The sequence below is a fragment of the Leptosomus discolor genome, chromosome 3 (genome assembly GCF_034619465.1).
Source record: "Leptosomus discolor isolate bLepDis1 chromosome 3, bLepDis1.hap2, whole genome shotgun sequence".
Lineage (NCBI taxonomy): Eukaryota > Metazoa > Chordata > Aves > Leptosomiformes > Leptosomidae > Leptosomus > Leptosomus discolor.
In genome coordinates, this window is record NC_141393.1 from 27887179 (window position 1) to 27913617 (window position 26439).

Here is a 26439-nt window from a genome sequence, read left to right on the forward strand (position 1 = left end):
TGACAAAAAAGACAGCTTAAGAAAAAAAAAAAATCATATTACTTTTTTTTTTTAATCACCGTGAAAGCAAGGTACTAAAATAGAGGAATGTAGTAACAACTCAGACTAAAAGGAACAGATTCAGCATTACCTTCTCAAGCTATACCAAACAACCTTCTCTTCTTTGCCACACGTATTTTCAAACGCGGTGATTACCATGGACTATTTATTATTACAGTGCATTTAGCTGACTGTAATTCTTTCCCCATCCAATTTATTATCTAATTCGTGGAATCAAAGACAAATTTTCACAAAGCTTTTCATTCAACTAGACTGGATCAACTTACATTTCTAAACTATTGCATAATATGTAAATTACAATTTTACATATTAATTTTCCTGTTCTGTCAAAACCAACAGAATTATATGAGCAAATATTATCTTAATTTCATTTTAGACACCTGTACATGTTATGTGACTGCTTTCCTTTGTTGGGTGCGGTGTTTCCTCTTTTGTCCTCTCCCCATGGGAGAATCGCAGGCACAATGCTATGGTGTTATTTTAATAAAATGATGTGTACTATCTATATATGTACTATGGGCTGTGTGTTTGCCTTACCAAAAACAAGGCCAAAGAGCTGTGATCTAACGTTGGGAAAGAAAAGTGTTGAGAACTGTGGCAACTCTTAATTCCTGTGGGAATCTGTTCTTCAGTGTTCTGCCCATTCTTGATGAAGCTGTTTCCTGCACTGATATTTTAACCTTGTGATGGAAACTTTTATTGCACCTTTAAAAACCAGCTTTGTTAGCCATAGCCTTCCTCCTGCAGGTGTAGAAAACTATTTAGGTACCCGAGTACCTTGATAATTCATTAGAAACCATTTTAACATTTTCAGTCATTTTCGTATGTCCGTGGAATCCTTTTGTAGCTGAAAAGACTCATTGTGAGCCCTGACATAAAGAAAATAAAGATTTTTCATTGTCATTTGGGTGTGGGTTTTTTAATAATTACCTCTACATTTATCTTACTTAAATATTTTCATCCGGTATTTTTTTGATTCCTCATTTGACAACTACACGCTATTAAAATAAATTACTTTCCTCTCTGTTTTGACAAGAAAAGTCTATCACCAGTGCAGAAAAGACCCTGATAAATGAAAAAACAAAGTCAATCTAGATGTATGAACATACAAATAATTTAAAATATTCTTTTTAAGTGGTAAATTTATACAAATTATTTATACACAAACATAGCTAATCACCCCATACCCCTTTGACAAAACTTGAAACTCTGGGAGATTACAGTCTATCTGGTTAAAAACAATTTGCTCTCAAATCACAACAGCAGCTTACTGACCCAATGAAGATTAGTCTCCCATTTTGTCAGGGTAAAAAGATAGTCCTTGCCCCATGAAGCCTGTAGCACTTTAAAGACAAGCATAAATGATGTGGGCCTAATGGTCATCAGGAACTGGAAAGTGATCGTTGATAAAATGTGACAAACTGCACAACTGGATTTGTTTTAATTAGTTACTTGAACTGGTAACTTTGAAGAAACAAATTTCACAAGTCCGCACATGTAAACCATCTACCCAACAGCTCTCCCCAGGTGGTTTCTTGCAACATTATGAAAAGAAAACTTTTAAAAAAAAAAAAAAAAAAAAAAAATCTAAAGTAATACGAGTTAACTGTATCCAAGAGTGGTAGTGTCCACCCTTCGACGACTGAGCAGCTTCCTTCAGCAAGTGGCAGGAAGTGCCATAATCTCTGCCATGATTAACCTTAACAAGCAGAGCCAATAATGGGTGCTTCCTGAATTAGCAATGTAATAGCAAACTCGTAATAAAAGGCATCATGGTCTTGATTTACCTAAGCAGAAAATAAGAAAACCAATAGGAAGACTTAGGGTTTTCACCACTTAAAAAGAACTCAATGAAATAAATTGAAGTATCTTGTTCATTTGCACAACATTCAGAATACACCTTATTAGCACCTAAAGGGAAAAAAAAATAATATTTTCAATAAGCTTCTCAAAAACACTGTTTTATCAGAAAGCAGAATATGATCTGTTGTAATTTTCATGTCAGCTGAAACAGAGATCGTATTATTTGCTCAATAAGTGAGATACCGTAAAGTTACGAGCAAATAATTGTTTTTATTTGCTTATAGATATAAAGCAAATAGAATTCTATCTCTTCTTGAATTTTAACAATAATTAGTCTCCATCAAACCACTTTTGAGAGACTATTAATGAATTACAGAGAAAAAAATCCTCTCAAGGCCTCACTACTGAGATTAACAGTCAAGAGCTAGAGATGGTTTTTTAAAACTAAATTATGTTTTATGTTGGCTTGCTGGTAGTGTGGTGCACTGTATAGTCCTTGTTTAATAGAAACATTCAAATTTGATGTTACTTTTCAAGAACAAAAATGTTGTTCATTTAGTTACCACCCTCACAAGGTCATCTGAAAGAATGAAAGTACCAAAGAACTGATCTGCTGAAAACAGTAACTAAAGATGAGCTGCAGGTTCATCACCAAGAAAACTGAACATCAACCTGAATACCAAGAAAATGCGTTTCTGAAATGAATATAAACAGCCTCCTATGGATGATAAATCCAACATATAACTTAATATACTCCAGGGGTAGCAACAAGCCTCAAGGCAACAAAATTACTCCTGGCATTGGAAATTATATTATTCATATAATAAATAAATAAATAAATAAATAAATCTACCTGTTTACAGAAAATGTTGTAGGAATCATTATTCATAACTGACTTCTCTCAAAGGAAACAGGGCTAAGTACAAATGTCCCACCGAGCTAGCATTCCATTCCCCAGATAATGCCCTTTTCAATGCTGGGGGGAAAACAGCACTCAGCCCCCCCAGCAATATCATAAGCTATCAATGCTAACCAGTCATTAATGCAAGATCAAGAAAAGATAAAGAGAACGGATTTTTTTTTTTTGTAAGAAATGAAAAACAATGAGATCTTATTTTCATTTTAGTAGTTCTGTTCTTTTCCTACGTACTTCTATTTCATTTAAAAGAATACATTTCTCACTTCATTAGAGAAGGCAAGCCTGGAAGCTCAGTGTAAAGTAAATAAACCATGCATAATAATAATAATAAAGAATTGCTAGAGCCTTCATCCTATTTATAAGGTCACTTAAGTTCAAAAGACACCTGCTGCAAATGCCTTTGATTAAAAAAAAAAATAATAAAATGTAATCAGCAAGGGTCTCATTCATCTTCACTGATGTCCATACCTAAAAAAACATTAAACAACAAACAACTGGACCAGAAAGTCTTCACCAAGTTTAAATTTTCGTTTTACTTTGAACCTGATTGATGCAAGTTTTAAAAACAGAGAATTAAACATCACAGTTCTCCAGAGGTCAGATTTTCAAAGCTCACAGCCCAGCAGCTCCCACTACAAACAACAGAAAATCAGTTCTCTTCAATTTTAAAATACCAGGATTTGCTAGAGGCCAAACTTTGAAAATCTTACCTAGAATCTAAGATGTTCATAAAAGAGTAAGAAAACCCACGCAACTCAGCACAAGTTACCAACCACTAAAATTTCTGGGAAGTTGATCAAGAAATGGTTTTCCAGGTCCAGGATCTTCTCTAGCCCTCTTCCCATCTGCCTCAAGTTTTTTTATAACCAATTGGCAAATTTCAACCAGACAAAGAGAACAGTCCCAAATTACTACATCCTAAAACACAAGTCAAGCCATGAAGAGAGATCACCCCTATGCTGCCACACTGAGGAAAGTCTGCTCTGATTTCAGCCCCAATTGAAATACATTAGAAAAATATACAGAGAGCGGGAGACACTCTGAATGCCTCAACCACACAAACAGCTCTTAGAACAAAATCAAATCAGAGGACATAAATCTACTGGAAATGCAGTTTCAGACTATTGCTGCTCATTGAATTACACGTTTAACTCAGTTCAGGATTCTTTTTTCTGCTATTTTTTTTTTTTTTTTTACTCAAAAGAGTCAATCTCGCATTACATGAACGTAAGGTATTACGCTTCCATTCTACGAGAGACATTCTATGACCATAAAAGGGAGTATTTTGAGAGTTGTGGGAAACAATGTTCTTTATCATCTCCTAAAACACAGGTTCATATGCTTTTCATCAGTCTTCCACACTTCCTTGCAGAGGCCATTGCTGCTGAAAAGGACTAGCTCACCCTCCATGGGTCTATTCATTCCATGGCATCCCTGACAAGTGCTAGCATGAACAAGAAGTGTGATAGAGATTTTTGTGGCATAGGTTTCAGCCCTCTTGAACTAGATCAAAACTATCAGTCATGCTAAGAGGGGACAAAAAGCCATCTGATAGTAAGTTACTAGTCTAGTCAACAAATTAATCAGCAAACCTCTGGTAAAAATCTACAAAAGTTTTCTGTAGCCTCTCTCTCATGTCTAGTATTACTGACGTCTCCTGCTGTAATTAATTGAAGAGACTCTCTTACAGCTGCTTACACAATCTACCTAGCTGTGACAATAAAGAATTTGTCTTATCGAGATTTCACAAGCTAAATAATAACTAAAAGAAGCAATACTTCCAACAATGTCCCTAATGCATTTAATGCACTTTTTCATCTGTCAGACTGGAATATGTGATCTTAAAAAGGGAAAGGAGAGTAAAGATAAAGATGTATTAAACCATAAGCAGTATAATAAAAATAATACCCCAAAAGACCTAATGTTTTAATACATTTTTCTATTAGCTCATTTTCATTTTTAAGGAACATCAAAAAAACTGGCAGAAGAAACAGTGAAGAATATTCTATGATACATTAGTGCCTTTATCCATTTGTTTTGTCTGGCTTCTGTGTTGTAACACATTGTAGGAGCTGGGAAAAAAATATACAACTCTTATAAAAGTAATATTTACCCAAGAGAAAAATATTGCTCTTGTTCTGGTTCACCTACCTCCATTTTTATGTTGTAGTTCTGGCCAAGAACACTCTCCAGGAGTTCTTTGATCGTCTGCTCTGAGAGAGATGGAGAAGTAGACTGCAGGGAAGCAATTATTTCATCAATAGACCTTGCAACCACTTTCACAGGCAATGCTGGTGTGGAAGTAAGCTCTTCAGGTTTGCTCTGCTGGAAGTTCTCGTATGTTTTTGAAGTGTCTGGTCTAGTCACATCTTTTGCCTCTTCCAACTGTTCTCGAGCAGACCTCACACTTGGCTGCTTGCTTCCTTTTCTCAGCATCCTTCCCAATTCAGCATCTAAATCTTGTTGCTTTGTTTTTGAAATCATTTTGCTTCTGACAGCTTTCCTTGGTTACTTTTCTATTTCTTGAAATGCTTCTACTTGTATCAGAATCTGTAGAGCTAAATTTATCACTGTTTTTAATCACATTATCTATTTCTTCAGTTTTATCTCTTTAAAAATTCTGGGGATCCATCTGCAGTGTGCACACTCTAGCCTTTACTTTACTAACACCTTTTGTCTTTTCTAATGAGATAGGGGAGCTATTAACATGAAGATTAGACCTTAGTAACCTGGCCTCAGAGGTGGCGCTGGGTGCTTGACTATTGCAAACTTTTTAGTGGTACCTGCAAACAATGCTGTTATTGGCAGTTTTACAACTGCACTTTCATGACAACAAGCAGCATTTGCTCTGTTAACTTTTTCAGAGCGACTCCTCTGACTTTTGTCAGCACTGTCTTCTTCCACAGATTTATTTCTTTGAGTCATCACCCTGAGATCAGGAGTTTGTTTTTTCATGTCTCTTACTTCAGAAGATATCCTTACTTTCTGTGAACTGCAGAACACCCAATGAATTAATTAGGAATATTTTTATTTATATTCATGACAGGCTCATGTGGACTGTTTTACCCCTGGAGAGGATAATGTTCTTAACTGATGCTATTGATCTGGTGTTAAATCTTCCAATAAGGGCTAAATGCTCACGTTTCTAGGAGCAGTAACTATTGCTTGTTTGATCTTCAGACTATCCCACTGAGATTCCCTGCATATAGTCTCGTGTCCCTTAATCATATTCAGCTCTTCCACATAGCTCAGCCCAAAGCGCTCATGTTTTCCAGCAATTTTCTCCTACTGTATGCAGCCTGTAAATTCAAACAGAAATGAGTTTTTCTGGTTTATATACCAGCACAGAACCCAATCTTGCAGAGTACTTCATTTTGCTAAGGGCCCCACTGATTTTAACAAGACTGTTCCAAGCGTGTGTAATTAAGCACCGGCAATGGCTATTAGCATTTTACATGAGGGAACAATTCAACCATTTCTCTCCTTGGGAGCATAAATCGGGAGTTGGAAAGAAACTCCCGAGAGAGAAAAAAAAAAATGAGAAAGGACAAAGCACACGCTTTCTCGAAGTAACCACAAAAACCTCTCCACCTACAAAAGCCCGTGAGCCCTCCAAGCCCCACTTCTCCCCCTTGGGCAGGCAGAGGGCCTCCCTCCCCTCACAGAAGTACCTGACGGCCCGACAGCCCCACAGCCGGGCCACCGGCAGGCGAGCAGGGCGCGGGGCAGCGCGCCCGCCGCGCACCCACAGGAGGGCTCCTGGCGTCCCCCCGCACGGCGCCGGCCGCCTCGGGGGGGAGGAGGAGGAGGAGGAAAGAGAGAGGAGGGAGGAAGATGGAGGGAAGCAGGAAAGGGGAGGAGGAGGAGGAGCCGCCGGCGCCGCCGCCGGAGCGGGCGGGCAGGTGACGGTCGCGCTCCGCAACCACGCACCGACGCTCCCGCTGGCGGAGAGAGCAGGCAGAGCCGGCCGCCACCCCTAGCGAGCGCCCCCTGCCGGCGTGGAGGGCCCGGCCGGGGCCACGCGTGATCCCCCGCCGTGGGAGGCGGGGGCGTCAGGTCTTTTCGGGTGGGCCTTCGGTGGGAATTTGCTCTCTCATGTGAAGGCCTGGAAGCCTGAGCAGTATGCTGTTTCCTGACCCCGTGTCTTACGGTTTCACTAGCCTGTCCTTGAGAGAACGGAGGTATCGAACGTTTGACAGCTGTCTGGTGAAAGCTAAATTTCGACAGTAGTTCTTGTCACATGTCAAGTATGGAGTAAAAGCGGACCATGAAAATATATGACCATTTTGGTGTCCAGCAAGTACAGGGATGGTAACACGTGCCGAAAATCACCAAACTTCAGGAAAGAGAGACAAAAACGAACATATATATTAAAAGAAAATGTGAAAAGTCAAAGTGAATCTATCAAGGTGGTTATATGCATGGCACAAATCTACAAGATCACATTGACCAGGTTCCCAAGAAGGCTGGTTGTTTAGAACACAGGCAAAGGACAGCAGCTTACAGTAGTAAGGGGGGGGGGGGAACCAACCAAAACAGTTTCTCATGTATAATCTCAACTCAAAGCACTGGAATTTCCATCAATCCCTGGACTGCAACAGTTCACAAAATTACACTTGTAATCCACTTAAGTCTCTTATGGTGTGTAAAAATACAGTCTTTTTTTTGTCCTTCAGTTTGGGTCCTCAAACATCCATGTGATAACAAGGAACTGTAGGAACTAACTGCATATACTGGATTATGGCATATACTGAATATGACACTCAACTGATTGAAAGACTCAACTGATCTAGCAGACAAATGTGCTCTATTATCCTCTCCTTTCTTTGTAGCTTTCGGCTATAGCTTTGTAGCTTTTTTTTTCCCTACCTAATTCTATTCCTGGAGTTCAAGGGGGTAGCCAGTGTACTTCTTGCAAACAATGCTTCTTACACTGGGCTAGATGGTCAACTTTTAGCTTGCTAATGCAATGAAAAACACATTGAAGACGAAAAACTCATAAGCCAGTCACATTACATCCAAATTAATAGTAGGTTTTCTTCTTCTGATAGCAAGATAACAGATTAAAACCCTGTAATACGCCCTAGGAAGCCTATCTATTCTGTGTCTAATTTGCTTCTACCTCTCTCTAGCAGGAATCCCACAGTTGGAGGAGCAGAAGGTGGAATATGAAGTAGCTGATCTCTGTCAAAGGATTCCTGTCAGCTGTCCGGGCCATTAGAGCAGTTCAGAACAGGAATGAAGTGTTCGATTGCCTCATTGAAGATGAATCCTATTAGCAGTTTAATGCAGCTGTAAGCCTAGAGAACAGATTCATTTCAAACTCGTTAAACAGTAAGTAAAACTTCAACAATTTCGTTTACCTAGAACAGTTCCTCTCTGCAGGAGTCACAGTGGGATGTGGAAGAAAAGGCCCTGCATGTGAAGAGGTATTTGCATCAGGAAGTTCCAGTAAGAAGCTGCTGAATGGCAAGAAGGATTTGCATCAAAAAAATCTTAGGAAGAAGAAAAAATCCTTAGACTTGGGTTTCCTCTTTAGGTTAATAGTTGTGGTAAAAGGGAAAATGAGTATGCTGTGTTACCTTACTGCATCTGCTGTCTGTCAGTTCTGCTTGCAGCAGACCAGGGGCTGGTTCCTGGATAATGTAGTTAGGTTGCAAAAAAGGTTCAAACCTTGTTTCATAAATGCTTCCTGGTTTACAGCATTTAGACTCTAGGTCTTGTAAGCAAAGGGAGTAAGCACCCAAGAGGAGTTGATGTCAAGTTAAATCCCAAATGCTGTATTTTTCCCCTACTAAGCCACACACGTTGCTTAGCGGTCATTCCAGGAGTGGGTGTTGCCAATATATCCTCTAGATCCTCAGCTCGAGCTCCAGAGATGACAGCTCCAGAGAATCTTGTCTCTGACACACGGGAAAACAAGGAAAGCTTTTTCCCCTTTCCCCAAGCATTATTAGTATGTCCCCCCCTCTCATCACAGTGACGCTTGAAGCCTAAAGGTGTTTTTTTAATAAGTATTTAAACTGGTTAAGCCTTATCTCTGTAGCTTGCAAAGTCCAAAATTTAATCAGTAGGTGAATCTTTATACTTAGCAACTGGATGTAGATTTGGAAAACCTTGTGCAAATTAAGCCCCTGGGTACACATTATTATTTTTATTAATTAGGCTTCACCAGATCACTAAAGATTTCTAATAGCACATAAATAGTATCTTCTAAGCTATTAGTCCACAAATGTTACAATGAAGATTTTTTTCTTTTTAGAAAGAAAAGGGATCATTAGAAAATTGTTCAGTTGGTTGGAGAAAGCCGAAAAAGCAGTTTCTTTTCTCAGAAATTGGCTGAGTCTGTCCCATGCAGGAAGTCCCACCCCCCAGTGCACGTCACTGCCATAATCCAAGTTCATGCTGGAATGGGACTGAGATGCACATAGCACTCCACAGGCTTTGGAAGGAAACCGAAGCACAGTCAGGAGGAGTCAATAGTGCTTCCAATAGTCACTTTCATCTAGGCAATCAGGAATCAGGACAGTGTGGTGTGTACAAAATATGTACAGCCTGGTATGGGCTTTCCAGTAAATGCCAGAAAGAGTCCTTGGAAAGCTGAATAGCAATTACTTAAAGGAAAAAGGAAAGTAAGAGCTTTAACTACATCGCTAGTTCTTCTGAGGCTTATATCTAGTTTGCCACTAGATGCTAAGCTTCACCTTGGTATCCTTTTCCAGCTGGCTGTGAACCTCTTTTCACATTAAATAATCCAAAGCCTCCCCAAGCCCTGCTGGGGGATGCTGCTCTCTGCCTTTGGGTGTGCTACAGCCAAAGCACTAGCCCAGTCTGCCTCAAAATGGCAGTATGTTTGCTCAGAACTCTTCACCAACGCAGTAGTTCCAGCAAGGATAACAGCAGATTTTCAAATACCGTTTCACCATGATGCCCAAGTAGCATTATCTCATTTTAGAGACAGAAAAAAGAGAGTTTGAACGACTTTCCAAAGTCCCCTAGTAGAGCCAGTGGCAGATTCATAACTGATTTTGTGCTTTTGACTGCTAGTAAATAGAAAATCAGAGGTATGTAGCCTCAGGCTACAGACTAATGTTTGCTCTTTGCATCAACATCTTTCTTTTGATATTTCTGTCATGTAGATATATATATAAAATGGTCATAAAGACTCATAAAATCAAATTATAAGCTGCAATACTGAACTGTGAAGTATGGCCACTGGGAATGTTGCACACAAACTTCTCTGACAGTTATACTGTGGGGACAGTAATCTGTAGCAGGAGAGTGGAGTAAACAGGTCGGGGGGGAAATAATCTCTTAAATCAGAGAGTGTCAATACTGAAAACCTTTTTGGTTAGTTGCAAGGGTTTGATGTAGCTGAGCTGAAGAAAATTTTATATTTTTTTGGTGATCAATCCATATTGAATCCCTTGTGCAGTAAGCAGCCATAGAAAGGTTTTGTGGAATTAGTACTATAAATCACACATTCAATCCCTTTGTGAGTGTTGAAAGCATTGCCATTCTTCTAATCACTATATCCTATCTTTGATCCATAACAAATATGCACACCCAGCTCTACTAATCTCCATTATGATTCTGAGATATCTGTATTTGCCAGTACTATACCAACAGAAATAGTTAAAATTTTTCTTCCTCTTATGATTTTGGGCTTTGCTTTTTTTATCTCTCCCGATTGAAACACATTATTTAAATACTGGCATTTCCTTTGTAATTCAAAATAAATAAAAAATTGGAAGGAAACAAGATGGAGCCCTTTTATTTAAAACTGTATTTAGAATGAGAAAATCATTACAAAGATAAAATCATTTGGTCATTTTGAGTGACCATGAACCCCAGATTTATTTTTTAGTATGACGTGACTGTAGTATTTCCAGGTGTGTGACATTTTAGTATATAATCCAAGAGAAATTACATGAGTTACTTCTAGAAGCCCATCACACATAGCCTTTATTATAGGCACAAGGTCAGAGACACTCCTGGCTCTGAAGAAGGCTGTAAGCAATAAATGGAGAAATTACAGCCAAACACCTGCCAAAGTCTTTGCTGGGCTCGGCACTTTACTTGCTTTAATTTTAAAATTTGATCATATTATCTCTGCTCTCTGTTGTCTTTCAGTTAATAGAGCAGATTTTCCAGTTGGCTATTCCAGTCCAACTCTTCCGTTCTCTTAGGACAACAGCTTGACTGTGGACATATAGATGTAGATATATATGTGTGTGTGTGTTTGTAGATCTCACAGGTTTCACAGCTGAAGAGGGACATATGAAACCCATTTAATCACAAGAAAAATCTTCACATCTGATCAGTTTCTTCAGCCAAAGGAAATGCCCTGCAAAGGGTGAGGAGACATGTCTGTGGAGGCTGAAGTTCCGGCTACCTCTAAAGGTAATGATAAAAAAGGTTTAAAGGATTTATGGCACAGGATGAATGGTGATCCTTGATATTGATCCTGAAAAGAGGAAGAAGATTGTTTGTTCAATGGGTAGTAGGAAAACCACCTGATTCAGCTATGAAATTGTTGGGATGGAAGAGAAGATCTCTCTCTTTTGGAGGAACTGAAGGAAAGGTCAGGTGCTGGATTCCCTCCAAATCCCACCTTAAGTCACTACCTAAAAAGGAGTAAACTCCAAACCACATGCACTGCAGAAATACTTTGGCAGCTGCCTTGTTGACTGGGGAGGGGTGGAGGACAAATGAAATAAATCTGATTCTTCCTTGTCTCACCAGCAGTTACACAGAGAACTAAGCAAATGTGACAACAGAAGGGAAGGCACATGGTGAGCTAAGTGACCTTCTTGATGTCATTCCCTTAAATCTGCTCAGCCAGGGCATTCACCCTTGAAATGCTTGAAGCAGCAGCAGAAGCTTAGGCCAACTGCTGAGAGGACCAACCCACTCTCCAAAATACTGAACAGCTGCTGCCCCTGAGGAGTCCTAAAATGTTACCGAATCCAGACCTTCCTCTACTTTCCCATAGACGCTCGTTGACTATCCTATTTTATGGGTCTTGCTTATGATTTTAGGGTGTTACCAGTTGATATTCTCACATTTCGATGTAAAACTATGGGACGTGTTACACAGAGCCTCTGGGCATCTTCTTCCAGGGCAAACACCATTTTTGCTATAAACAGGTTAGTGTATGTCCCTTGACAGGGTAAATGGCCAAAGTGTTTCTTTATATGTGTGATAGTGCTGCCAGACATCCCACAATTGCTGGGTGTCCATGTTAACACAGCTCGAGAAAATGTGCAGTTAATTCAGCCTGAATTAATTTATGCTCTAGGAACTGCAAGCTGGGTAAAACTGTGGAACTGCTCCCTGGGGAGGAGTTTAAATAAGCCAGTCTTGATTTTGTACATTTGATTCTTCGGAGGTGAAGCCAGCCAAGAAAGCCATTTATGAAGGATACTGGTCTCTCCCAATGCTTTTCCATAAAACTGCTGTGGAGACAGAGACAAGGAAACGAGTAATTCTTTGCGGATAAAGGAGAATGGAGCAAGCAATTTGAAAATACGGTACTACGCTGTGAAAGAATGGTAGCATTCCTCTGCTCTCCATCTCTCAAAATCCAAATTACCAAACCAAGTCCACCTTCTGCATAGGAAGGTCAGTTTGCAGAAGTAATCGAGTATTATATTGACATGAATATTACAAGCAATTGATCAGCTTTGCATATCTTGTCCAATACAGCGATATTTGGTTTTCACCAGTAAAACAGATGTTCTCACAGAGAACTCACTGCATGTTTTGGAGAAGCAAGACTTGTGGAGTGGGAAATACCTTTTGTTCAACCAGCTGATACTGTCAGGGGGGAAAAAAAAAAAGGCAGTTTTTGGTCCATGAAGTCACTTGGGCAACTTTAACAAAGTAAAAATTCTGGGATTCATGCAGAAGTGCCTCTTCTACCAAGCTTTGTTTCCTATACCTATTTACACAGATTAACTGCACTCACTGTCTCAGTCTGCTTTCTTGCTTCCTTGTACGTGTACTGCAAAAAATCTGCATATATCCTGAAATACCATTTTTGCAATTTGAGTGAGATTCTACAAAGTGCGTGCCATTGGTGTATCCGTGTTTATCTCTGCGCATAATCGAATGCCCATCTCTTCTGATACAGTTTCTTCCATGCCATATTAATGCATTACATGCATTACTGTTACTTTAAAACAAAACAAAGCACACAAAACTTTCAAAAAGATTTTGTTTAGTTGCATAACAGTTGTCACACTGATCGAAATAAACAAAGAAACATTTACGTTTATGTTTCAGTAAATCATAACATGAATAAAACACCCAATAATTGAAATAAATACCTACATGACTGCTCTTGAGTCAAATGAGAAATATCAAGTTCATTTATTTTCACACAAAGTAAGTAAAATACACTTGGCCAATCACGCCCTGCAGTATGGGCATCCTGTCAACTGCAGTTCTGCAACCAGTATACACACATCTAGCCCTACTAGTGAAAATAAAGTGATTGTAAATTGATGCAATTGGTTGAGATTACCTAGTTAGGAACTATTCTGTTACAGTAAAGAACAAGTAAACAACAGAGGCTTCTTCACTTTGATCTCTTCAACCATCGGATATTAACTTATCTGTAATTTTTCATTTCGTTATTTGTGCTTCTTTCTCCTTTAACTGAGCTGATACACGAGTATTTTGGGGGCAGAGATTATATTTTATGTCGACAGTGTTGCTCAAGTCGCTACGTGCTGAATGATGCCTAGAAAAATTAATTGCAATGAAATTTAATAAAATAAAATAAAATAAAGTAAAATAAAATAAAATAAAATAAAATAAAATAAAATAAAATAAAATAAAGTAATCCTGCAACGGGAAGTCGCTACTTCAACGCGCCACACAAAGCCTCCGGGGCCTCGCACACCTCCCATAAACGGCGTGACCCGTCAGGGCGCGGCGACCCCCGGGGGCGCTGCCCCGTGCCCCGAGGGCGCGGCCCCGGCAAGTCTGGGCCTCTGGGGCAGCGGCACCTGACCGGGGGTCCCGGCCGCTCCGGAGCCCCCTGTCCCCGGACGGGAGGCACGTCTAGTCCGCCCAGAAGGATACGGACCACGGGGTCCTGGGGCGGAGGAGGTGCAGAAAGAAAAGGGGGTGCCCCCTCCTACCTCGAGTCGGTCGGCGGAAGGGGGTCTCTTGGCCGTCACGGTCGGCGATAAGAAAAATTCACGCAGCAAAGGCTCCAAAGCAAGTGATGACGCCATGCAGGCAGTGCCCTCACCTGCCCGGGCGCTGCTCCCGAGCGAGAGGAAGGTAAACGCGACCTCATCGCATCGCACCGGCTGGTGAACTCCGGGCGCCGGGGGCGCGGGAGCGGCCGCCCCGCCGAGGGGTGCCGTGGGCAGCGGGAGGGACCCCCGCCGGCGGCAGGAGCACAGAGCCAGAGCGGCTATGCCTGCGTGAGGGGGCGAAACCAGCCCCCAGACTCCGCCGCCGTCTCGATGGGCTCCCTCCGGGGCGAGGGACGTTCCCGGCAGTCACCGACCCCTGCTCCCGGAGCGCCCGGGGAGCGCCCGGGCTCCCACCCCGTCCGAAGGACCCGGCTCCGGGCAGCCGCACGTTTCCACCCGATTACTGTTTGCCCGCTTGGGTGGGGGAAGATTTCGGGTTGGAAACAGGCGGGAAGAGGGATTTCCCACCGTCGGGAGGGGTGGATAAGGAAGGACAGTGAGAGGGTGGGAGAGGCTGAGCGGTCCCACGGCGACTGAGGCGACACGCTGCTCGGGTTTTGGGCCCGCCTGGAAAACCGGGTACCAGCGACCCTCTCTGCGGAAGAGAGATCCTGGGAAAAGAAAAGGCGGCTGTAGAGCGAGGAGCAGGGAAGGCATCCTGATGTGGAGATAACCTCGCACTCCTTCCCGAGCGAGACACCTGCCCCGCACAAGCACTACCGAGAGATTCCCGGACGGGAGGCGGCGGCGTTTGGGTAAAATCAGAGAAGACCCTGCAAGGGGAAGGGGAGACCGGCAGGCGCTGCCCCTGCCAGGGGAGAAGCAGCTCTTAGGCTGGCGCGCACTGAAGCAGCGCTCTGCAGTTAAAACTGAAGCCCCCGCCGATTCCATCGGCCGCTCGCCCCACACGTGGGACGGTACCTGCGGGAGGCGCTCCCGAGCAGCGCTGGGCAAGGGGCGCCCACGAGCGCCCGGGCCGTGGCCGCTCCCCGTGTGGGCAGCGCCCATGCTGGTGCTGGCTCCGGTCCCCGTGGCCCCTTCCCACGGGCGATGCTCCTCAGCCCGGCCTGACAGCAGGGATCCCGCAGCGATGCGGTTCCCAAAAAGCGGCCGCTTGCTGAGCGGTCTTTGCGGAGCCAAGCTCTCACTGCCGGCGCCGATAACAGGGGCTACTGTGGACGTCCTCCCTTGCTCCACACGCACCCAAACCACGCACACATACTTCCTTCTTTTAGGTCAGTTTTTATGTTTCCCTCCTTGGCACCGGTGGGGTCGGGAGCTGAAACCCTGCTCCCGTTTAGACGGGGAAACCACAGCTCAGCTCAGCCTGCGCTTTTCGCCAGGCTGCACAAACAGCTCCCTCCGGGAAAAAGAAAAAAAAAAAAAAAAAAAAAAAAAAAAAAAAAGCACCACTGTACAGCTTGATTAGAAACTGGAGCTACTCTAATCAGAGCTGAGGAAAGCTCTGTGTAAATCGGGCCAGGGCTTCCTTCCTGGAGTCTAGAAAACTCATAAGCAGCTAAGTGCTTCTGGAGAGCTCCTGGCTGCTATCATGCACTCTCTATCCTATAAGAGTCCTTCCCTTCCCGCTGCGTCTGCTGCAAAGGGTACGGACAAACAGCGCTGGACTCTCGGAGCATCCTACATGAGGTTTCGCAAAGGCTCAGGCGCAGGGCAAGGGCAACTGTCGAAATACTCTCTTTTTCCTGTGGCCGTGGGCAGAGCTGCACGACCCTCTCCTTCACATGAAGAAGGCTTTTCTCCACCAGGGCTGCAACACAGCACCGGGGCTGGAGGGCTTTTCCAGCAGCGGCTGACGCCGCCTCGGGCTTGCTGACCTGCCCACCAGGCCGAAAGGCTCCCTGAGATTGCAGGCAGGAGCCAGCCTGTGCTCTCACCTCCGGGAGCAAACTTAGGAGGAGGGAGCTGAGCCCGAGCCTCGGCCGGACAACAGGAGGCGCTGCGAGTTTGCACAACCCCCAGCCTCCCCTCCTCGCCCGGCACGGCACGGCCCGGCCTGGCCGGCGGGCACCCCGGCGGGAGCGTCCCGAGGGACCGGCCGGCGCGGAGAGCGGCTTTGCCGGGCGCCACGTCTGCTCCGCCCGGCGAAACGCCGCCGGGGTTTGGAACAGCATCCGAGGAGCACGGCCGGCTTCGTGCCTGCTCTTTTTTTCCAGGTACGGGGCGAGCCCTGCGGGGGCTGCCCAGCGGCCCGGCGGGTGTTGCTCCCGCGGGGTCGGGCTCTGGAGAAGCGGGGCAGCACCGCCCCTAGGTCATCCGACGGGGAGGTGCCGCCGGCGGGGTCGCCGGGGCCACTGCCCCCCTCCCAGGCTGGCCGCATGCGGCTGCGCTGCTGGGGGGCTCTGAACCCACAGAGCTCAAGGACGGAAAAGAGCGAGCCACCACCGAAGGGTCTCTATTTTCAGACACAGGCCACTTCCATTAGCGAAAGAGAGAGAGTGCACATAGACGCAATTTTAATCTCTCTTAAATTTTCCACGGGTTTTTTTCAGGTTCCCATAGATGTAGTTTGACCATTTGAGAAAGCAGGGGTTTAATACAGTGCTTTTATCTATTTTATTTCCTTCAAGACACATTTTCATCCCTTGTTCTCGTCTGCTGATTCCAGAGTTTTATTTGTTTGTAGGATTTGACTTAATTCTGTTGCCAGATTTAAAGAAAGAAGGACGAGGAGGGAAAGAACAAAGAAAGGGATAACAGAAAACGCATTTAGAGGACAAGTTAAAACATATTTGTCGAGGTGGAGATATGCTATATCTCGTCATTTGCGTCCTGGGTCTCCGTATAAGAAACTTTAAAATCGTGTTTGTGAGGATGACGTTTCCGCAGATCACTCGAGGACAAATCATTGTGGAAGCAACTGTGATCACGCTGGACGATAAACATGCGAGGCAGAAATTCAGACCCAGATGTGTATTTTAGTTTGTGTGGTATGATACACAAGCCTTTTTCAAAATAGCAAGAAACTTTATTTCCCCTTCAATTTCTCATTGCCAGAAAATTATTTGGGTTTGGGGGACTTTGGTTGGTTGGTTGGTTGGTTGGTTGGTGGGGGTTTTTTGCTTTGTCTTTTTTTTTCGCTATCAGGTGATAAAAGTTCTAGTGGCTAGGTAGGAACAAAGTCATAACAGATGGGGCAGAGAAACCCAGGAAAATTCTGTGGTCTTGACATAAGTTTGAAGAGCCAGACAGAGCAGGAGCAGAAACAGAAAATGTTCGATCTGCCTGCAAAGACTGAGAGATTCCCTCCATAATAATAAAAAACTTTGTCCGATGTCAATTTGTTTTATCCATGTTGCCCCTTTTTACCTTTTACCAGCCTGTGTAGATTCCTCCCTCCCCTGTTCTTTGCGAGAAATCAGGTTAATGAGCAAGAGTTGGTAATGAGATACCCGCTACTTATTATTGCTGTTCCTGGGTGCCTGGCACCGGAGAAGGCTTCCAAAGGAGCCTTCTGGGCTGGAGGCTTTCCACAGTAAAGATATAAAATGGTTCCAGTGACTCACCTGATGTTTGCCAAGTGGAGGTTAATATCGGTGGATCCGCATTCAAGCCTCTGTCCTCATTTATTGGGTGCCTGTAGTGTTATGTCTCAGCGCGGTGACTCACATGGTTTCTAAACATAAGGCACCAGAAAAGAAAGACCATCACCATCTACATGGGACGGCAGCCCCGGTTGAAGGGCTGCGTTTAGCCCTTGGGGGGGGGGGGGGGGGTGTCGGCGGGCTTTGGGGAGCGCGCAGCCGAGCCCTCCTGTTCCCGCCCGGAGCTGAGGCCGGTCCCCCGCCCCGAGGGCACTGGGAGCGGGGGGGCGACGCGGTGGTACCTGCGCGGTAACCGGCTTTGAAGCGAGGGGCGGGGGCGGGGGGAAGCCCGCGAACTGCAGGACTCGGGACTTTGGAGCACGGCACGGCCCGGCCATCAAGTTAAAGGAGCATCTACCGGACTTTAGTAAATATTGCCCCTAATCTCAGGGGTTTAAGTCTGGATGGCCTTTTGCATTCTCTTCAAACAGAGGGGGCTGCCCTTCCCTTATCTACCTCGTTTCATTTCCACCGATCCCTCCTAGAATTTGCCCTGTCCGTCTGAAAGGGTGGATGTCGTCGTCGCCCCCACCCCCCTTTCCTACTCTCTCCCCCTCTCCCACCTCTGTCTCTCCTTCTGTCCCCACAAGCTTAAACCAATTACGCCGCTTTGCAAATAAAGTGCCGCCCCGGGGGGAGTTGCAGGCGAGGGGAACTGCCTTGTTTGCAGGTGCATCTCCGGCTTTGTAGGTGCGAACGCCTTTGTGCGGCGGACAAATGGGGAGAGGAGGAGGAGGAGGTGGGTACTTCTGCGACGTAAGATCCACATCAGCTCAACTCCACTCACATCCCAGCCGGCACTTCCTCACTTTCTCAACTGTCTCGCCCCACACCGCTCCCTGCCTCCTTTTTGGCTGGTTATAGAAGAGAATTCAGCACCCCCCGCCCCTCCTGAGAGCTGGCTTCCTGCTAGGTCGAGCTCTTTTCCTGCTGCCCGTCGCTCGCTTGCAAGAGGGCTGGATGGTTACACCGGGCAGGTTGGCTCCATAATGTTAGGGACTGTGAAAATGGAAGGGCATGAAACCAGCGACTGGAACAGCTACTACACCGACACTCAGGAGGTGAGCAGATCCAGGGTCTGGCTCCGCTGCTGCCCCTCTGCAAGGGGGAGGGGGGGCCGGGGGGGGAGGGCTGGGGGGCTGGAGGGGGGCAGCAATCGGAGGAATCGGTTTGCACTCCAGATCCTGCCAGTGCAAACGTGCCTCCCCCTCCTCGCCTCCCTCCGGCGCCGAAGCTGGCCAGGCTTCCACGAGGAAAACTCGGCTTCCGAGAGCCCCGGGAGGCGTTTTAGGAAGACCCGGGGCGGCCGCGGGACCGCCGGGAGGGCCGGGGGGCCGGAGGCAGCCCTTGATCTCGTCTCAAAGGCGTACCCTCCGCTGACGGCGCGCACAAAAGCGCCCCGTAAACTCTTGGCTCGGGGCAGAGGAGTCGCCGCGCCGCCGGCCCCCAACTCCTTCCCAGCGGATGGCAGGGGGCGAGGGAGCCGGTCGCAAGCGCGTCCCAGGGTGGCGGCAGCGCCTTCCCCGGGCTCCTCGGCGGCGCAGCCGGCCTCCCCGCTCGCCGTCGCCGGAGTCCTCACCTGTTAGAGCCGGGCGAAAAGAACGGAAGGGGGGGGGGGGGAATAGCCGTTTGTTCGTAGTTCGCCAGACGGGCTGCCTGCGGCGTGCGCTGCTGCCGCGGGCCGGCGGGCGGCGCTGCCGAGAGCGGCCCCGGGAGCCAGACCGGGAGGGGGGCGCGCACCCGGCCCCTCCGCCGCGGACCGCGGCACCCCGGAAGGTGCTTCCGCCCGCCGCCTCTGTTTGGCAACACGGTACAAAAGAAGGGGGAGACACGGCCCGAGCGCCGGCAACTACGGCGGAGGAGAGGGCCGCGGAAGCGCCCGTAGGCCCCCCCCCGCGCAGAGCGCCTCGGCCCTGCGGGGGCCCCGGCTTGGCGCTGTGCCGCTGCGGCTCTGCAGTGGGGGTCCCGGGAGAAGCCAGTGTCTAGCAGCACTGCCAGCAGCCCCTCGGATTCTCGCCCGGGATGGGGCCGTTTTAAGGAAGTGCGGTAGCGAGGCAGGCACCTAGGTGTGCGCACCCGGGCATTGCATCAGCACACCCGGACACAGGGCTCCACAGTCCCCACGCCTCGTCCCTGCACCCCGGAGCTGGCACACAGCGCCCACGGGGCCACGCGGGCACAGGGAGATACGTGTCACCCTGCTGGCACCTTATTTAATAGAGGAAAGTCGGCTAAGGGCAAATAAGGGTCATCCTAATTATGTGCCATTTCCAGATTCATTTATCCTCGCCGTAGTCATTATCCAAAAACATAAAGTTAAGCGACCTTCGCTTTTGCTATTTTTTTAGCCTTAATCTTTTCTCCTCCCCTGCTATTTAATTTGAATCACTGCAAGATGGAAAACCCATCCGCATTCTACCAACTCAAATAATTAACGTGATCCTCTAAATTAAAAGCGCATTTATAAGCTCGTGGAGTTTGTACTGAACAGTAATGAATTTTATACATTTAACCGTCGCCTAACCCTCTTTCTTTTAGCCGTAGTGCCTTTGTTCGAGGTAAACTGGTAACGTCTTTCTCCCTCCTGTTAAATCAGATGCCATACTGGAAAGCACGATTTCAGGCTCTCCGGTTCTGCCTTTTTAAAGAGTTGTGTTATGTGGCACATCGGGCAATTGTAGGAAATCACAGGAAGGGAAGGTTCAGGCTTTTCGTACTTTGGGAAAGTTGGGGTTTGGGGGGTTTTTGGTTGTGTTTTTTTTTTTTTTAATTTTTATTTTAATTTAGGGACTGACTTGATAGAAAATCCAGACAAGGGGGGAGCTTTCCGCAGATAAAACATGCGGGCGTGAGCTGTTGTTTTGGATTTTTTTTTTTTTTTTTGACAAGACATTGTCACATTTCGTGTAAGTATAGAAATTTAAATCTATTTTAAAGGTGGGAGAGACGCGTGAGATTATTCCAAGAAACTGCAGGCAGTTGAATTTCTCCTTGGCGCAATGTACTCCCATAAATTTCAATAACTTGACTTGTTTAAATATTTAGCTAGCGAGACGGGACACAAAATCAGCAAAACCGCGGGAATACTCCGGGAGGAAACCTCCTCCCGGGGCAGATAAAGACCGCAGCCCGGTTCCGCGGGGTGCGGAGCGGCTCCGGGAAGGCCGTCGATCCGGGCGCCCTGGTGATCCAGGCGCAGCCCGCGCAAACCGCCGGTAAAACGGGAGCTCATCGGGACTGAGCACACACCCCACACCCCCTCCGTGTCTATTTATAAACACGTATAAATATGAATTAGACCTTTTCATCGCGCCAGCGGCCTTTCCGTGCGGCTCTCGGAAAGGGCCGTCCCGAGTGCCGGGGAAGCGGGCGGCGTCCCGCGGCAGAGGGTCGCACGGCTCGGAGGGCAGGGCGGGCGAATGCGGCCCCGCCGGTGTCCTGCCCGCCCCTCTCTCCCCCCTAACCACCTCTCTCCGTCTCGCTGCCCTAGGCCTATTCTGCCGTGCCCGTGAGCAACATGAACTCGGGGCTGGGCTCCATGAACACCATGAACACCTACATGACTATGAACACCATGACGACAAGCGGCAACATGACTTCCAGCTCCTTCAACATGTCCTACGCCAACACGGGGCTGGGGGCCGGGCTGAGCCCTGGCACCGTGGCCGGCATGCCGGCAGGCTCGGCGGGGCCAGTGAACGGCATGCCGGCCGGCGTGGCCGCCATGGGCACGGCGCTGAGCCCCGGTGGCATCAATGCCATGTCCGCCCAGCCAGCCCCCATGAATGGGCTGAGCCCCTACGGCAGCATGAACCCCTGCATGAGCCCCATGGCCTACACCCAGTCCAACCTCAGCAGGACGCGGGACGCCAAGACCTTCAAGCGGAGCTACCCCCACGCCAAGCCACCCTACTCCTACATCTCCCTCATCACCATGGCCATCCAGCAGGCACCCAGCAAGATGCTGACGCTGAGCGAGATCTACCAGTGGATCATGGACCTTTTCCCCTACTACCGGCAGAACCAGCAGCGCTGGCAGAACAGTATCCGCCACTCGCTCTCCTTCAACGACTGCTTTGTCAAGGTGGCCCGCTCCCCTGACAAGCCTGGCAAGGGCTCCTACTGGACCCTACACCCCGACTCCGGCAACATGTTTGAAAACGGCTGCTACCTCCGCCGGCAAAAGCGCTTCAAGTGTGAGAAGCCAGCGAACAGCAAAGCCCCTCAGGAGGGCAGGAAAGATCAGGCCGGGGCCTCCAGTTCCAGCTCCAACTCCCCCTTGCACAGAGGCCACAATAAATCCGCGCAGCTGGACACCACCACCTCCCTCTCCAGCTCCAACCCGTCCACCAGCCCTCAGTCTATGGACCACAGTGGATCGAGCACGGAGCTAAAGACCTCGGCCTCGGCCGCCTCCTCCACTATCAGCTCCGTCCCCACCTTGGCGTCCGTCCCGCACCCCCCTCACTCCTTAGCCCATGAACCCCAGCTCCACCTCAAGGGCGATCCCCACTACTCCTTCAACCACCCTTTTTCCATCAACAACCTCATGTCCTCCTCAGAGCAGCAGCACAAGTTGGACTTCAAAGCCTACGAGCAGGCGCTGCAATATTCCTCCTACGGGGCCAGCATCCCCGGTGGGCTGCCCCTGGGCAGCACCTCTATGGCGGGCCGGAGCAGCATCGAGCCCTCGGCTCTGGAGCCTTCCTACTACCAAGGTGTGTATTCCAGACCCGTGCTAAACACCTCCTAGCTCTGCATCCCCCGCCGCCGGGGGCAAGCCCCTCTCCCCGCCTCCCCGCTGCTTTCCTGGCTTCTCTCCCCGCTTTCCCTCTCCCTGCGACACACCGAGGTGTTTCCGCACGCTGTGTGCAAAGGACTGTTACTTTTTAATTGTCTCGCAAAGCGTTGTGCGTTGTTATGATCCACCACGACCTCCTGCAAAGCCGGCCGCATCCCGCCTTGTACATACCCCCTCCCACCCCACCCCCCACCCAGCCCCTCTCCCCAGAGACCCCCCCAGCCTTTGCAGGGTGTTATTAAAAAGAAGAAAAAACCCGTTGAGCTTGTAAACTACTTGTTTGTGCTTTCCGCCCCCTAGTCTCCCTCCTTCTGTGCTCTATAATCTCATGTAAGTTTACAGGTATGTGGCAATACTTTAACAATACGGAGATGAAGAAGCGAGTAGACATTTAAGACTTTTTTTAATTAAAAAGGCTTTGAAGGACAATACTGCTGTGAAGTAGCAAAACACTAAGAGAATCTCTAAGCAACAAGAGGACTATTTACTTTCTCGGATCATCCTTTTGATACTTGCAAAATAAACCTTCGGCTAGTACAACCCGCATACACCCAGATGCTGCGGGCCGGATCCTGCGCTCTCGAGGGGACCAACTGGAGCTTTGGAGTGCAGGATGCGACCCTTATTTTTTTCCAAGTGTTACCTGTCTTGGGATGTAATATAAAGTTACAAGAGGTCACAGCCAGTTGGATTTTTTTTTTCCCTTCCCATCTGTTACTGAAGATTCTCGTTCATCAGGAACTTCATCAACATGTGGATGACATGCTTATTTAATTTAAGTGTCTTCATTGTGTACCAGCTAGAACTATGTAGCTATGACAAGGTTATTTTCCCCACTCCCCCAGGAAGCGTTGACTATTCCACCGATGCAAGGAACAGAGGAGAGCTCCGTCTCTCCCCTTTTCCAACTTGTTTAATAAATTCCACATCCTTTTTTTTTTTTTTTTTTTTTTTTTTTTTTTTTTTTTTGTGGCCGTTTAATTATCGCCACCATTAGCTTGTTTCATCCAGTGTTAATGCACTTTCCACAGTTTTACACGGTGTTAGCATAGCCAGACGGGTTTTATTATTATTCCTGTTCGCTGTCTCAATGTTCTTAATTTATTGCATGGTTTATATTTTTTCTTTCTTTACAGCTGGAAATTGCTTTAAATGACAGTAAAAAAAAAAAAATAATTACACGTGAATTTAAGAAATTTTGTTAATTTTATAAATGTGATTGTAATTGAAAAAATATTTTGATTTAAAACGATAACTGAGAATTTAATGCGTGAAGTATGTTTTTGATCATTTGCAGTTAAGGACTTTAAATAAATCAAATGTTAACAATGAAAGACTTCTGCTAATTTTTTCAAAATTTCTGGGGTGGGTTACGGCGGACCATGTGCCACAACACCGAGCGTAGCGCGGAAGCATGGATGGGAAGAGGAACGGTTCGTACGGCCGAGCCTGTGCGGAGAGGGGAAAGGGACGCGCCCGCAGGGCGTGTTTGCGGAGCGCCGCGGTGCCACCGGCGCCTGCGGGTGTGTATGTGGGGGTGTTTTTCGAGGTTTTGTTTGTTTGTTTGTTTCTTTTGGTTTTGTTTGTTTGGTTGGTTGGTTTTTTTAATTCACGGTGCCTAGGTAGCTTGAAGAAGGGAGGGAGGGAAAAAGCCTCCCGAGGCGGTGTAACCTCCCGAGGCGGTGTAACCTGCCGGGTGCTTTGTGGCTGGGGCTGCCGGGGCGGCGGCGGTCGGCCTCGGCGTTTCCCTGCCGGACGGGGCGAGGCGGCTCTAGCGCTTCTCCATCTCGCTCCCGGCCGCTGGAAAGGCCGGGTCGAGCTCCCAGCCCAGCTCCCGCTTTGTAGCTCTGGCTCGGATCGACCCCGTTAATAACAGGAGCCGCGCTGGCGAGCGCTGGTCCCCAGCAAGCGGCATCGTCGGGGGGGGGGGGGGGGGGGGGGAGTTAAACGTGAACAAATTTCGCGGTGCTCAGCCCCCTTCGTGCACGGCCGCCAGATAAAAGAACTGTGTAATTCTCATAATTATCACATAATTGCCCCCTGACGGGTTAGGGACGGCGACGGCGAACTAAATTTAAGGGTCGATTTAGAAAAGAAAAGCCAAGCCAGCGCCCCAGAAATCTCACCAAATTCCTCCAGCACTGCTACCCAGCGAAAAACGGGGCAAAAACCACCGGAAAGCCCCTCTGCCGCGGGCTTTGCGGATTTGGCCGAACCGGCCGCTGGCAGCCCGGCGGCGAGGGGCTGAGATGAGAGCACGGCGCTCCCGGCGAGCTGGGGCCGGCGCAGGCGTTGCGCTACGCGGCTGCGCTCGGACGGGCTGAGATTTACCGCGAGTCCCGCCCGGGTTGCCGCATGTGAGTCCTGTAGCGGGAGGGAGCGGGCGTTTGTGCCAGGGACGGCGGGTTTGGCCGGGTATCCCACGACCCGGCTGTGCGGCCCCTTCCGCCCTCCTCTTTCCTGAACTGGCGGACACCGACAGATCCCCTGCAGTCAGGGCCAGCGGCGGGGTCGCTCGGCACCATGTCCGGGCAGGTGGATCCTATTGAAAGTCCCGCTTCTTCTGCCAAAAGGAGCTTGGTGCAAATGGAGGCAGGATGAAGCCCGTTTTCAGCAGGACTTCACTCGTCTCCCACAGACTAGTTTATAGAGAATATGTCACTGCAGAGCGGAGACATTGATTTAATGCCTTGGGCTTGCACACAGAAAATATCAATCGACCGACAGCGATAAGGCAGCGGGTTTCACATATCAGTTGAGGAGCACAGACTGTGTGTAATGGAAATATTCAGGGCGTGGGTAATAAAAAGGTTTAAGCGGACCGACGCGGCTCCAAACCTCTCACAGATAAGGAGCGGAGCCTGTCACGGATACAGCGTGTGCTCCTTCGCCACTCGCCATCAAGATTATATTCCTTCCTTTTCTTCTCGTAGGCAAACAGTGGCTGCGGTGGGCAACGATCCACTGACACGACAGGGATACGGCTCATCTTAAAAACTCGGCGGGTGCCCGACGCAGAGCGCGCAGCTTTCTGTGATCAGTTTAAGACTTGGAAGTCAACAGAGGGGAGAAGAGTCCCCTGTTTTCTGTCCCGCTCCTAGCTGCCCTGCTGCTGCTTTAATCCCGTGCTCAAGAAGCCCCCAGCCACAGCGCAAAAATAAACTAAAAGTAGGCTCCATAGGAAGAGGGTGCATCCCCCGGCTCCGCGAGATGTAGAGGGGAGCTTACGAGCATCTCCTTCCAGCCGGACCGCTCACTTCGTGCCAGGGGGAAGGAGCTGTTGGGTGCGGGGATTTTGCCCGTGTTAGAGGTGGTGTCTCAGCCCCGCGTCCAGCAAGCAGGCAAAGCGGGAGCCCGCTAGGCTGCGGGCTCCGGCCGGCTCCGCAATTTATAGGGGAACTTCGCCTTTTCCTACACGGCAATTATCTCCGAGCGGCCACGTGCGAGGGAGCGAAAACGGCTCATTTAACGTCATTAAATACAAGCGGGGAGTAAATCAGGGCGGCGGGGGATCTCTGTAAAGGTTTACGCGGAGTTTGGGCGGTGAGGAGGCCCCCGGCCCGGCCTGGGGCGGGGGGTGTCGGGTGCGGCTGCAGGGCCCGCCGACGGGGCAGGGGCCGGCGGGGCCGAGCAGGGGCAGCCCCGCAGCCGGGGGCAAGGACCCGCGGCGGGTTCCGCCCGGGCGCAGCGGGGCCCGGCGGCCCTGCGCGGGGGCACGGTGGGAGCCGCGCCTGGGGCCCCTCGGCGGAGCACCTGCGGACAGCGCCTTCCCTCCGGAGAAAGGGAAGAGCCGATGGAGTAAAACCAACGTCAGCCGCCCAAATCAGGGGGGAGAAATCAAACCAGCAGTTCCTCCTGGGTTGTTTTCTAAGTGCGGAAGGACAACACGGACATCTGCATCGGCAGACAATCGGAGGGGGTACAAGTATTGGAAGGAATGAATTTGAAACGTTGGGGACTGAAAGATGAGAAAAAAATATTCCCCAGTCAGTTTTTCCCTCTGAAACAGTCTTGTCAATAAAATACAAGCAAATTGTA

The 26439-nt window shown here is 48.0% G+C and overlaps 2 protein-coding genes across 2 annotated transcripts in view; one reads left to right on the forward strand and one right to left on the reverse strand.

Moving 5' to 3' along the window:
* Positions 1–5266, reverse strand: part of TTC6 (tetratricopeptide repeat domain 6) — a 72536-nt gene extending 67270 nt beyond the window's left edge. The window contains 1 exon segment of the mRNA XM_086462978.1: positions 4934–5266. Coding sequence (XP_086319104.1) covers positions 4934–5266 — 333 coding nt within the window.
* A 13323-nt stretch (positions 5267–18589) lies between these two features.
* Positions 18590–22857, forward strand: FOXA1 (forkhead box A1). Its single transcript, XM_086462946.1, has 3 exons — positions 18590–18661; positions 21091–22318; positions 22817–22857. Exons 1-3 carry the CDS (start codon positions 18590–18592, stop codon positions 22855–22857), a joined length of 1341 nt encoding a protein of 446 aa, XP_086319072.1.
* Positions 22858–26439: the final 3582 nt, after the last annotated feature.

What these genes read in the sequence shown, in the direction of transcription:
- FOXA1 (XM_086462946.1), top strand. Translation starts at nt 18,590, where the DNA reads ATGTTAGGGACTGTGAAAATGGAAGGGCATGAAACCAGCGACTGGAAC. An exon ending in ACTACACCGACACTCAGGAG is followed by an intron (nt 18,662 to 21,090) that starts GTGAGCAGATCC and finishes TCGCTGCCCTAG; the next exon opens with GCCTATTCTGCCGTGCCCGT. An exon ending in GGAGCCTTCCTACTACCAAG is followed by an intron (nt 22,319 to 22,816) that starts GTGTGTATTCCA and finishes TTAATTAAAAAG; the next exon opens with GCTTTGAAGGACAATACTGC.